A 15,106-nucleotide genomic window follows, 5' to 3' on the forward strand; every position below is an offset into this window, starting at 1 on the left:
TATATATATATATATATATATATGTATGTATGTATGTATACCTTTTGATTTTGAAGAAGTTCACTCAAAACACCAGGCAAAAGATTTTGGTGGCTATGGGGGACACAGTACTGAGAAAGCAGAGTTGGCCTCCTATCAACTCAAGGATGTTGCATAGACTTGGTACAAGAGGTGGAAAAATAGCTGAGTTTTAGGCGGAGTTTCGGTCACTGAGGAGCTGTTTAAGACAGCCTTCCTGGAGATTTTTTTTCCCAGAGAGATGAGGGAGGCCAAGGTTGAGGAGTTTATCAACCTTAAGCAGGGTTCCATGACAGTCAGAGAGTATTCCCTGAAATTTGTTAAACTTTCCAAGTATGCTACTTCCCTTGTATCGAACACTAGAATGAGATGAGCAGTTTCCTCACAGGAATTAACGGAGATTTGGAGGAGGAGTGTTGGTATGTGATGCTCCACGATAACATGAACCTCTCCAGGTTGATGGTGCAAGTCCAGCAGGTAGAGGACAACCAAAAGAAGAGAGGCGTTCGTGATGCTAGGAGACCTAAGCCTCAAGATCAGGCAGGTCCTAGTAATGGAGGCAACAGAAACAATTTTGGTGTCCGTGAACATCCCAGATTCAAAAAGGGGCAACAGAGTTCTGGGAACTCTAATTTTCAGAGGAGTACAACACCTAGAGGAGGAAGGCCCGAGCCTAAGAAGGGCAATGGAGGTGAGATTCAGCGTCCCAGAAAGGACTGTGCTAAGTGTGGCCGTGCTCACAGTGGAGAGTGCAGACATGACATTAATGTCTGCTTCAGTTGAGGTAAGAGCGGGCACATGGTTAAGGACTGCCCACAGAAAAGAGGTCAGGCTGGAGGTAATGCTCAGCCTTGGACTAATCCACAGGATGCAGTAGCAGCCGAGCCTCCTAAGAGGAATAGGTTCTACGCCCTTAAGGGTATGCAGGATCAGGAGAAGTCCGCTGATGTGGTCACAGGTATGCTGAAAGTATTCTCAAGTTCTGTTTATGGTTTACTTGATCCAGGGTCTACGCTTTCTTTTGTAACTCCTTTACTTGCTCTCACTTTTGAGATATTGCCTGAAGTTCTGCATGATCCTATAGTGGTTAGTACACCTTTGGGAGAAAATGTAAGAACTGATAGAGTATATAAGGATTGCCCAATAGTTGTATGTGGTAAGACTACGTGTGCATACTTGGTTGAGTTACCCATGCATGACTTTGATGTTATTCTTGGCATGGACTGGCTTCATAGTTGTTGTGCTTGTATGGATTCTCATAGTAGGGTTGTGAGATTTCGTTTCCCTAATGAAGAAGAGCTGGTCTGGGAGGGGTACAACTCGAGTCATCCTAATCCCTTGATTTCGAACCTTAAGGCCAATAAAATGATGTCCAAGAGGTTATTGTGTCATCTTGTGAGTGTTAATGATTTAGTTCACGACATTCCTTCCATAGACTCGGTGCCTGTAGTGAATGAGTTCCAAGATGTATTTCCTGATGATTTGCCTGGAGTTCCTCCCCCTCGAGAGATTGACTTTGGTATCAACTTAGAACCCGATACTAAACCAATTTCAATTTCTCTTACAGAATGGCTCTAGCTGAATTCAAAGATTTGAAGCTGCAGTTAAAAGATCTCACTGATAAGGGTTTCATTCAGCCGAGCATATCCCCTTGGGGCGCTCTAGTGTTGTTTGTGAAAAATAAAGATGGAACCCTTAGAATGTGTGTCGATTATCGGCAACTCAACAAAGTCACTATCAAGAATAAGTATCCACTTCCTAGAATATTCGCTCGATCAACTCCAAGGGTCTAGTTTCTTCTCGAAGATTGATCTTCTTTCAGGGTACCATCAGCTTAGGGTTAGGGATGGAGATATCCCAACGACAGCCTTTTGTACCAGTTATGGTCACTATGAGTTCCTAGTTATGTCATTTGGTCTCACGAATGCACCTGTTGTATTTATGGATCTCATAAATAGGGTCTTCCGTGAATACCTTGACTCTTTCGTCATAGTATTCATTGATGAAATTCTCATCTACTCTAAGACCAAGGAAGAGCATGAACAACATTCGAGACTAACCTTGCAGATACTTAGACAACATCAGCTGTATGCCAAATTTAACAAGTGTGAATTCTGGCTTAGATCAGTGACCTTTCTGGTCATGTTGTGTCCGACAGAGGTGTGGAGGTAGACCCTAGGAAGACTGAGGTTGTTAAGAACTGGCTAAAACCTCTTACTCCCACTAATATCCGTAGCTTTCTGGGATTAGATGGTTATTATCGCAGGTTCGTGGAGGGTTTTTCTTCTATTGCTGCCTCACTGACAGCTTTGACTAAGAAGAAGACCAAGTTTGAATGGACAGAGACTTGTGAAAAGAGTTTCCAGGAGCTCAAGGACAGACTCACTTCAGCTCTGATTCTTACTTTGCCTAAGTTTGGTGAGAATTACACTATTTATTGTGATGCATCTAGGGTTTGTTTGGGTTGTGTTCTTATGTAGGGTGGTAAGGTGATAGCTTATGCGTCCAGACAGCTCAAGGTTTATGAAAAGAATTATCCCACTCATGACCTGGAGCTGGCAGCTGTGGTGTTTGCACTGAAATTGTGGAGGCACTACATGTATGGAGTGCATGTGGCTGTGTTCACAGACCACAAAAGTCTCCAGTACGTGTTCACACAGAGAGAGTTGAATATACGTTAGCGGAGGTGTTGAGGACTATGACATGAATGTCCACTACCATCTAGGTAAGGCTAATATTGTAGCTGATGCTTTGAGTAGGATGAACATGGGAAGTACAACCCACGTTGAGGATGAGAAGAAGGAGTTGGTGAAAGATATACATTGAATGGCCAGACTGGGTGTGCGCTTAGTTGACTCTACTAGTGGGGGTCTTTCAGTTCATCCTAGTTCTGAATCATCCTTAGTAGTTGAAGTCAAGGAGGGTCATCATCTTGATCCTGTGTTGATGGAGCTGAAGGAATCAGTGTTGGTTAAGATGAATGAGTCTTTTGCTTTGGGAGATGACGACATACTTAGGTATTAGGACAGGCTGTGTGTACCAGATGTGGATGATTTGCGGACCAGGAACATTGCAGAGGCCCATGGTTCCAGATATTCCATACATCCAGGTTCAATAAGATGTATCATGATCTTATGTAGATTTATTGGTGGGATGGCATGAAGAAGGACTTGCAGAATATGTGGCCAAGTGTCCTAATTGTCAACAGGTTAACGCAGAACATCTTAAGACTGGCGGTCTTACTCAGATTTTTGAGGTTCCGACTTGGAAATGGGAGGCCATTAATATGGACTTCGTAGTTGGTTCCGAAGACTAGGAGGCAACATGACTCCATATGGATTATTGTGGACATGATGACTAAGTCTGCCCACTTTATCCCTGTGAAGTCTACTTACAGAGCCGAGGATTATGTGAATCTCTACATTGATGAGAATGTGAGATGGAATGGGATTCTTTTTTCTATCATTTCAGATAGAGGAGCTCAGTTTAGTTCACATTTCTGGAGATCCTTCCAGAAGAGCTTAGGCACGCATGTGAAGCTTAGTACTGACTTTCATCCTTAGACTGATGGGCAGGCAGAGCGCACCCTTCAGACATTGGAGGACATGTGTGATTGGCTTCATGTGTAGTTGGGACTACCATCTGCCTTTGATAGAGTTCACGTATAATAATAGCTATCACTCCCTCATTGGGATACATGTTTGAGGTATTGTATGGTAGGACGTGTAGGTCTCCAGTTGGGTGGTTTGAGGTTGGAGAGTCATCCATTTTGGGTCGAGAGATCATTCATGAGGCCTTAAAGAAGGTCAAAGTGATTAGGGACAGGTTGGCTACTGCTTACAGTCGGCAAAAGTCCTATGCAGACAATAGGAAATGACCCTTAGAGTTTGATGTTGGTGACCAGGTCTATTTGAAGATATCACCTATGAAGGGGATGATGAGGTTTGGCAGAAAGGGGAAGTTGAGTACGAGGTATGTTGGGCCATATGAGATCCTACAATGTGTGGGTGAGGTGGCCTATGAGTTAGCATTGCCTGCGGAGCAAGCTTCTATTTATCCAGTCTTTCATGTCTCTTTGTTGAAGAAGTGCCTAGGTGATCCAGCATCGATTCTACCTGTTGACGGTTTGGGTGTCGACGAAGATTTATCTTATGAGGAGGTACCTGTTGAGATTTTAGACAGACAAGTCAAGCGGCTAAGGAACAAGGAGATTGCCACAGTGAAGATATTGTGGAGGAATCATCTTGTTGAGGGTGCTACGTGGGAGGCCGAGGCCGAACGAGATCCCGCTACCTCATCTTTTCAGCCCTTGAGGTTAGACTTCCTACTCTTGAGTGAAAGCTTCCTTATCTCTCCATTCTTTGTTGCTATTGCTTGTTTGTGAATAGTATCTATGTTATATTTTGACTGGCATTACGCTAGAGAATTAGTAGTGTCATTCGGTGATGAATGTTCCTAAGGAGGGATAATGTAACAACCCGAAAATCAAATATGCTAAGTAACGTACTAAGGACCCTAGAACCAGACACCCTAGCACCCTAGGGGTACCCATATGGACTGCACCTCACAGGATGCACTCAACCCGTGAGGGTGAGGCTTCCCGGCAAGGTGTGGGGGACAAGGTCCCACGGCGTGTGGAACCAGGTCACCGGTCCTATGTACTCCCCTAGAAAACCAACTTGGTGAGTTGGTTGATCTAGGTGGGACTAGGTTGGATGAGGTTAGGACCCCGAATACGAGTTTACACCCGAGTGTGTCCGAACCGGACTTGAAAGGGGTAACCTTACATTTGGAGGGTTTAGGGGTAAAATGGTCTTTTCCAAGCCAAGGGTAATATCTTAATTACCCTAACGAATTAAATAATTATTAACTAATTTAATTGACGAATTGGTTCGGGTAGGGTCGACCCAAAATGACCCATTTCTGCGAATCGGCTCCACCAGGGTTCAAGCCTTGGTGGGAGCATCGATTTAATGGTTTAATTGGTGATTTAAAATATGATTTTTTGTAAGGGAATGATGGTCCTTTCACGTGTGATTAAATTAAATCAGATTTTACCATTTAACTAAACCTTATTTGACTAAGTCCTAAACTAAACTCCTAATCCTAAGAAAACTCTCCTTACTCACGTCTATCTCTCAACACACGATCATTCTCTCTTCTCTCATTCACGTTCTCTCTGCAAAAAAAACTACAAGAACAGAAAAAATACTAAAGTTCTTCACACTTGAAGAACTTACACGAAAAATATGCACAAACAAGTTAATCAAAAACGTCAGGCAAAAAAGGGAAGGTGTTCCGTCAAATTTGGTGTTGAGATTTCAGTTTGGATGTGTGTTTGGAGGAGTTCTTTAGGCAGAAATTTGAGGTTTGAACGTCAAAAAGGTATGGTTTCTCTTCTCTCTTGGTCCCTTTCCCAAGAGACCCCTTAAGGTTCAGTATGTTCAAATCCGAAAACTAGGGTTGTTCCCCATTGCATGTCCCTGTCACTAGCTCCCGATGATTCGTAGGTTGGGTATGTTTGCTGGTAGATATTAGGCGTGTGTTGTGTTTCATGATGAAAATGTTTCTGAATGTGTGCTTGAAATCGTATGAATGACAACCTATGTGATCCAGAACTAAGTGTATGTGTGTGCAATATGAACCGTAACTATGTGCTCTCGGGTTTAAGGCTCTAAAATGTAATGTTATGGTTGTATTCTTACGTGCACAAACTTACGTAAATCATGATGTTCATATGAAGTGTAATATTACTGAATTGAGTGAGGAACTCTTGGCTAAACGAATCCATGAAAATGCACCTAAAAGTTCTAAATGAACTATGAAATTTCCCTAAGAACTAACGTGTAATGTGATGAAAAGGTTGCTGAAAACCTACAAAATTCCAGATACAAGTTGATGAATTTCGGTCACATTGAAGTAGTTCAAAATGTTGTGAAAAATGAATTAAAACAAGTGAGGTCATGGAGGATTCAACCCCGAACTCACCATGTTAAAAAACATGAAAATAGGTGAGTTAAAAATAATGTGGTTGGGGGAATTTGAACCGTGATCTTGGCTGGAAAATGGAATTATAAAAATAAGAAATGAGAGGAGTGGGATTCGAACCCACAACCTCTAGGAAGAAAAAGGAAGATTTAAAAGAAAAATAAAGTGAGGCTGTGGGGATTCGATCCCACACCTTCACGGTCAACTCAGAAAAGTCAAGGAAAAATAAAAGAAATGAGGCTGTGGGGGTTCGATCCCACAACCTCTTCGTCCCAAGACAAACGAATGAGAAAGAAAGAAAATTAAGAAAAAAAAAGAGATGAAGACGTTGGGGCTCGATCTCGGGTCCCAAGCCGTGTGAACCAAAAATAAAATAAATGAAAAATAAGTGTTGTCCAAGTGATTCAAAATCGGGTTCCCTTGCCCAAATTCCGTATTGATACATAAGTCATACGTGAATTAAATGTTCAAGAATAATGATGCCTACTTAGATCGAAATCGAGATCTTGGCATACATACAAGATGCATAAGTCTTGTATCACATACTCTTAGGAATATATGTATCACTTAAACGAACTATGAATGAAGCCTCATGGCTTGTACGTATAGACCCATAAGCCTAGCATATGTTTAGAAGCAAGTGAACCTAAGATGTATGTAATGAAATGATGAAATGAACAATGAAATGGTGAAGCCATAGAAGGGTTAAGTAAGAGTGTGAAACACACTAAATGGCCGAGTGCATTGGCATATGATGAAATGAACATTCACGTAATAAGGGGTGAGTAATTATGAAGAGGAAATGTTCTAAAGTTAATGAATGTGGTGACAACATGATAAGTGGCTAATGTAAAAGATGAGAGCCATATCAAATGAGCCTAAGTAAATTTTACCAAAACGTACTCATCTACGAGAGTGTAAAGCAAATGAAGAGACCAGTCTCTATGAACACTCTAATGAAAGTATTGAGAATAATATATAGTTAATACTAATGATGAGATGAAAAATCATCTATTTAGCTATGATAACCTCATACAAGAAGCCAGCTTCCATGACAGTTAAATGTAATGAAACTTTATACTGAGCATCGATAGACTAGCTATGATCGGTGATGCCTTTTTTCGGGAAGGGCGGAGGTTCACTTAACTCTCATGAGATGAGACTGTCTAACATGCCGGGTATGGGTCTCTTTATATATCCTAGTGTTCAAACCTATACTGCCAATATAGGGATCTGGCGGGGTTCAATTCCCATGTACGCCAGCATGTTTTGGGTCACTTTGGCCGGTGATTCCACCTTTTTTTGGTGTGGGGGAGACGTTGGATTTCATGATGCTCACATGTCTATGTCGGTTAAAGTTAAAGTTCCCAATGAATGAACAAGGACAGCCTCAAATGATGCATATAATGAAATGAATGATACCAAAGGTGTTGGGATAGGATGATCAAGAGGTGAGTTAGACTTAAGTAATGACACTAGGTCATTCTTGATCATTGCATAGTGAACCGATGAAAGTCTTAAACTACACCTTAGGTATAGTTGGTGTTCACACTAGCCTATGAACGAAATGAAATGAAGTACGCATGAATGAATAAAGCAGACTCTGTGTTTGGTAATGAAGGCTCCCTAGTAGAGGTCCCATATGTTGAGCCCTCATTTTGGGAAGTCTTTATGTCAATTCCACGATTCCAAGGTATCATGGTATATGAATGAATGATATGAAATATGTTATGTACTATATGCAAAATGATATGTGCTATGTGTAAGATGCTATGTGCTGTGTGCAAGATGATAAGTATGATGATGCATGTTACTCCCATGGCATGACTTTACAAATCAAAATTTGGAAAGCTCACCAACTTTCCTAATCCAATTTTGGAATGCTCACTAACTTTGCTAATCCCATTTTGGCAAGTCCACTGACTTGACTTTCCATAATCATGTTGTTAGGAAAGAGTTGTTCTTACTCATGCATTCCTTGGTGTGTGCTTGCATATACCCATACTTAGTACAAGTGTGTACTAATCCCATACAATTCTACAATTTTAGGTGCAGGCACAGGTGGACGCTAGAGCTTACAGGTTGACGTTGCAGCTATCCGGACGTGGAGCTTTCATCCCGACGTGGTAGGCCCTCATGCTTTCGAGGATGTCTACAATTATTATCTAGCTTAGACGTAGCCTATAGCTAGTGGAGCATGTTCCACTAGTGTTTCTTTCCACTTTTGTTCAGACTTGTCATTGGTGCCATTTTGGCAAAAATACGTTTGATAAAATTATAAACTGATTCTTTCATTTGATTATATCTTTATTAGATGGTTGATTTGTGAACGCCTATGATGCTAAGTAGTATGTATACATGTATGTTAAGAAACAAAAAGTTTCAAATATTCCGCTAAAATTAACCTAGATGAAATATGAAAGACGTATGTAGGCTTGTTTGCGACATCTGAGTGGTCAACGACGCCGGTCTCGTCAGGGATATAGATTCCCGTCGTGCCAGTAAAAATATGAAGATCTATACATAGTATATTAATATAAATTAATTAGATGACATGTAATAATGTAAATATAAAAGTATTTTGAATTTTTGAATTTTATAACTGAACTATTATGGGTTCTAGTTTTTCTCTTGAACTATCGCCACCTACTTATTAAATCACACCTCAATTATTATTTTTCGGAAATATATTATTGTTCTTGGAGAATGAGGACTCACCACTTATTCTGCTCAACTGGAGATCGCGAACCGATCTAAGCGTGATCTGAATGCTGAGAACTTCAACCTACATCACGAGAATATGTAACGCACGTAGACGTAAGTACTTGAAAGGAACTGAGCAAATAGGAAGATTAAATCCGAAATAATACAAAACTAAACAAGCACAAAAGCAAGTAAAATATTCTGAACATGATGTGATGAATGCTGAGCTAACTAGATGTAATGACCAAATTTATCACATGCTGAGACTGAATAATAATTGAACTGTAAATATGGTCAATGAGTTAACTGTGGGAGCTACTAATAACCGATAATAAAACCACATGAGCTAAATTCGGAGTCCGATATATACGCCCCATTGAGAGGACCCAATATACCCTGCTAGAAGTATAAAGACATGCTGGCGTGATCACATAACTGATGCCCACTTAGGGGGACTTACAACCTACTTGGCTAGTAGTTTTAGAAATATTTGGGTATGTTGAACCCTACTCCAACTCTTTAATACACTACTCCCAATGAATTAAGTTGTTAACTGATTATGAGTGAGTGATCGGAAATACTAGGTAGCTCAAACTGAACATGCAAACAGAGAATGCAAAAATTAATCTAATAATGATGCATTAATAACTGAAACATGTATAATTGAATGATTGATGTATCTGACCTAGCATGTGTAATTCAATAATTAAAGAAATATATAGATGGAGTTGTGAAATTCATGTAATAAACTGACTAATAACATGGTAATCTTATTTGGAACATGTTTATAACTAATTCATGATGATCTGTTGTAATTCTAGAAATCCTAGGTCAATTCATAATAAAGGAATCAAGAAACTGATTGAATTCTAGGGACCCAATTGGAAAAAGGAACCCACTAGTGAAATCCCACATACATTGCGATGAATGCCATGGAGAAATCTTTAGATTTCAGGCCTGCGCAACTGATGGAACCTTGTTGTGTTCTTTAACTAGGGTTCTTGACCTTTTTCTCCTCTCTTGATTATAATTTTCTATGTTTTGATTAATGATTTTACTTAAGTAAGTTCTAGTTATGTTTCTAGGCTTAAATCGATTAAAACCTTATGATTTAAGGTCGACATATCTTAGAGGTCCAACTAAATATGAAAAGACCAAAAGACCACCGAATTAACTGTTGCTGGAGTGACCTACGGAGGTTGGGTCCGTAAGTATAATCTTCTCGACAAGCCTTCACTAAAACAAGCATAACTTTTTACTCGGAGGTCGGATTTTAGCACACTTTGTTGCCTTGGAAAGAGGATTCAATTATATATCATATCAGTCATGTAACACCTAATTAATTTTGTGCTAAGAGTTATGACCATCTGAAGTTGACCCAATAAACAATTTCATGTAACTGTTGACTCCTACTTACGGTTAGACCTACGGACCGGAGACCGAATGATACTTTGTGTTGTTCGGCCGTACTTTATTTTAGAGGCTTGGTAAAAGGTATCTCAATCCATGGAAAAAAACCATGAACATGGTCTAACTTACGGACCGTATGCCTCTTTGTCGGTCGAGACTTGGACAATTTTTAAATGTGTTGGGTTTGGGAGGGGCTACAGTGGTGAACCACGAACCCACAGTACGTGTCATAGAGGCAAGACTACGGGACGTAGGTGGCGACCGTAGGTTGCACCTACGATTTCTAAAATGCTGAAATCTGGTCTCTTTCGGAGATGGGGTGTTATAACATGATTTTTGCATGGCTATCATACTTTGTTCATTTTTTGTACTAACCCATTTTCTTCTACATTTTCTACAAAAAGAGTAGATTTTGGTGTTTGAGGTGCTCCTCTATTGTTCAAAACTTCGATTGACTATTCTCCAAAGTTATTGGTGAGCCGTCATGGTTTGAGAACGAGAGTTGTTCATTCCTAATTCTTTCATTTCATTTTACGTTTCAGACTATGTTGAAGGGCTAATACCCTATTATTAATTCAAAGTTATATTAGATGGCCATGTGAAACAAAGTTAGATTTCCACCTTTTTAAATAAATACTTGATTCTATGGATAAAACTTTTTCAATTTTATACCATTTTCTTATGTCTTATTTATGAATGATATGAGGCTTGTATGACGCTCTTTGGAGTTTTGTACGCCATGTTGCCTCCAGGGTGTAGGCTCAGGTCATGAGAAATATGTTATCAAAACACGAGATTTTTGGATCTTTTTAGGATGATGCATCATATGCCACGTCTAGTAGAGTTTTGTTCATGAGTTGTGAAGCGCGCAACATTTATGAATTAAACTCTATTAGATGTTGGGTGATAAATGTCATAAAAGACACTATATGACTTCATCATAAATAGCATTGATGGTTGTTAATCAGTATAACCTAACCAAGGGTTGGGATCATTCCCACATGGAACAGTTTTGAGAATAATTCATCCAACAATAAATTAGTTTATTCTAGTCATAGCTGAAATAAATTATCGATTAAAAACATGATAAATCATATGGGATGACACGAGTGTCAATTAACTATGGGGGTTTGCACACTCAAATTAACAACTAAAAACAGCAAACACAAAAGAGACTAATGGGGAAACGATATTATTTGGATATGATCAGAATATGAAATACGTTTAGGGTAATGTTATTGATAGTACATTGCTGGATACTTGTAACTATGCTATACCTTAGTGGGGGTAAATTCTCTCTTGAGCAACTTAGAACGCATCAATTAGGCTTATATTGAACATCGAGTTGCAGTGCTTAAGCACAACCTCTGCCTTACATCAATCACTCTCTCTAGAAGAAAGTGTGGGAGAGGGACTAGGATTCACTCTCTCTAGCTGAACCCATGATGACCTAATAACCACCGGCTATCCATTTAGCAGTCTCAGTTTTAAAACCTCTCACTCTCGAGAGACAGATAAAAACACTAAGATGAAATCATATTTGCAACTACAATCTCATTAAGTTACTAAATGAAATTATATTCAAACAGCGAAAATCTGAACAATACGAAACATCAAACAATAGGTTTAACCAATAATCACAAATTCATACATCAAGAATCCGAATTTTAGCTAGCCGTAGAGAAAAGGAAGAAAATGATATTAAATCGAGATAAAATGTACTTGGTACGATTTATGTTCACTTCAAAGAGCCTAGCATGAAGAATTTCCAACACCCACTTCCAATTTTTTGAAACTGGAAGTTTGGAAATCTTAAAAGGCTTAAGAACAAAGTTTCCCAAAAGCTCTGAAAACTCAAAATAAAATCTAACTCTACAAAATTGTTCAAAACAAAAAAGTTTGATACTAAGCCAGATAATATTAAGGAGTATTAATAGTTTTCAAAAACTGGAGTTGTGAAGGACCACTCATTGCATTTAGTCAGAATCGCCGATTGACTCTGTGATATACCCCTTGGTATATTCATCTCCTTCTTTCGTTACCCTTCAACATATTTGTATTTTGGATCATAGGGCGACATAGTACTACTTCACACAACTCCACGACGGCACACCGACTACTCCTTTTCATCATCAATTTGATCCTTTATTTAAGGGCTCAGCTTACTGGAACTTTAGGCGAGGATAAGACCAATATGTGATTCTCCAAAGGTGTTTGGCTATCCTCAGATCTTCATTTGTTCTTTGTTTCAGCTGCCTTTGTTCCTTTTGCTGAATTTTGTCGATGCATTTGTCTCCAAGTCTAAATACTTGAAAATCAACGAATTTCATCAATTTTGGAGACAAAATATGCATTTGAGGACATTTAAACCTATGAAAATATAACCCTAAATCAGTCCAAGTCTTGGATTCATAAATACCCCCAACTTAAACTTTTGCTTGTTCTCAAGTAAAACTCAAGTTAAGCAGTTCAAAAAGAATGTTTCAGATTGTGCTACACAAGACTCAATCATGAATGCACATAAAAAGACTCAATTTACTCATGCAAAGATCAATTGTGCACTCAAAGACTCAAGTTGTGACACACCATAATCAAATATTTTCAAGATCACGATACTTGCTTCAAATGCAAGTTCAAGCTCAAAAAAACTAATCAAATGCCCTCACTTAAAGATTGATTCCATATTCATTCACAATGGTTCACTATTTGAAGTTCCGGGGATGAGTGCAACGGTATGGTCATTTAGGCTCAGTAACTATTATTCTAATGAAATGTGGTACTCCTAACCTTTCCTTTCTACTTCCTTTATCATTTTGTTTAGTGCTCATAAGTCATCCCATTTTTCACTTTCCGTGGATTGTTAAGAACACTCCATAACTTTATTCAGCAATTTTCTTTTTGGTTCTTTTCTTTTATTTCCTCATTCTATATGTGTGCTTTTCTTTTTTATGGAGGGGTTTCATTATTTTAGAAACCATGGGTTAAGAGAGTATTTTCTTGCACTTCTTGACTTGACATCCCTTTTCACCACACCCCAACTTAGTCTTTTGGCCTAAGATGGCTATTCAATCAACCACAAATAAAGAGGATTATAGGCAGTGGATTAAAAAAGGTCATATTTTTATCATTTCTTTCCAAAGAAAAGGTAAGTCTGAAGGGGTGTTGAGAAGAGATTCACACACTCACAAAGTAGGCCACAAAAGAGGATATATCAAATTGGTTCACACTCTTTCAATGGTGCCTAATATCATATCCTGAACTCACATTACTTAGTCAACCGGACTAACGGGGCAAATTATAGGTGTCATCATCCATTGTTCACGGTAAGCTCAGCACAGAAGGCATTAAAATCAAAGTCAAAAAAGACTCCACATTTCCAAAAATGTGTACTTTTCATTGCAAGAAATTCAATTTTATAATTGGCTAATCATAACGAGTTTCAAAGAGTTCACATACCTCATTGTAGCCGCACATTCTTGTTTGTCCGATTGTGAACACTATTCAAGTCATCAGTATTGATCAAACCGAGACTCAAATTTTCCAAAGAACAGCCACTTTCAAGTAATGTGACGGAAAGAAGAAATTTTTTTTCGGATGAGTCAAATTTAGAACATAAGGAGCTATAAGATGAAACATCTGCAAAAAGCAGTATAAATATAATTTTAAACAAAGCAACTCTAAATGTATACACAAAACACGAGTTACCAATAACACACAAAAGGTGAGTCTCACCCAACCACAAATAAAAAGTATTTTTCCTGAAATACAAATGCAATAAATATCCAAAAGTAAATGAAAATAAGACAAAGAGGGAGGTAAAGAGGGGATCCTGTCTAAGAAGTTGCTCCATTTATCAGAGCCTCAGAGCTCCGTGCACCAACCCAGACTTGGACCTCAGTGCCCAAAGTATTCTCAAAAGTAACGACTCTTTAGGGGAAGCAAAATGTGTGCTTGTGTCATGCCTCGAGCCTACACGCTGGACGTGGCTTGCACTCAAAGACCATTGTTGGCCCTAAGCGAACCCTTGGCCTGAATTACTTACTCAGTAGAAGACATAAAGTATTAGTACAAGGATTAAGATGCTATCTAACTCAACTGTCTTGAATTGAATTCAAAATGTTATAGAAATTTAACATTTACCTTAGCAAAAATGGCAACTTAAATTTGAAAATAAGTTAATAGCAAAATTATGACGAAAAGATCTGACTGACTATCTCTGAAGCCTCTAATAACTGAGATGAATTTTGGGATGGACCCAACAACATCCTAATGAAATAAACTAGAAAGCAATAAAAATGGCTCCTCCGAAAAACAAGGAGGCTTAACAACTGACTCTGAACTGCTCACTTGATCAATGGTGTTCTAGAATGCCGATCATAGTTAACTGTGTCTGCATCATAATACGATGCAGACCAATTGATATCAGTACATTTAATGTAGAAGTATCCGTGTTGGAATGCTAAACAACATTGGATTGAAGGAGGTTCTGAAAGAAACACTTACCTTGTCTCTTCTCAACTCATGAATACTTAACTAAATTCATTTCAATATTAAGCAATTTAAAATCAAGTGGTCCCCCTTGCAATCGTTCCATCATTTAAATTCTTTGTTTGCTTGGTTCTCTGTTCGCAGTCTATGATGTATGTTCCTTTCTTTATTCTTTGTGTTTATTGCATTTGTATCTCTCTGTTTTCTTGAAGTTTGTATCTCTCTGTTTTCTTGAAGTGCTTCGTTTTCAATTTGATATTGATCTTTCTATTTCATATATTTTTGGTATTGTTCCTTTATTTGGTAATTCTCTTGATAACTCTCGTTTGCAGCTCCTGCTGCATAACATAAAAAAACCGTCTAAAAATGATGTTAACTCTGTGTGTACTCAAAGATACAAAATAAATATGAGGTGTTTGTTAAAATACAAAATAACCTGATGTCAATTTATTATCATAATAAAAGGCATATCATGCATCCCCTCAAAGTCTACTTGTGA

The 15,106-nt window shown here is 38.7% G+C and overlaps 1 protein-coding gene across 1 annotated transcript; it reads left to right on the forward strand.

Moving 5' to 3' along the window:
* Positions 1–387: 387 nt before the first annotated feature.
* LOC107024885 lies at positions 388–1,596 on the forward strand. The gene is made up of 3 exons (XM_015225818.1): positions 388–786; positions 886–976; positions 1,586–1,596. The coding sequence occupies exons 1-3, from the start codon at positions 388–390 to the stop codon at positions 1,594–1,596; spliced, it is 501 nt and encodes a 166-aa protein (XP_015081304.1).
* The last annotated feature ends 13,510 nt before the right edge of the window (positions 1,597–15,106 follow it).

Source organism: Solanum pennellii, chromosome 7, assembly GCF_001406875.1.
Source record: "Solanum pennellii chromosome 7, SPENNV200".
Classification (NCBI taxonomy): domain Eukaryota; kingdom Viridiplantae; phylum Streptophyta; class Magnoliopsida; order Solanales; family Solanaceae; genus Solanum; species Solanum pennellii.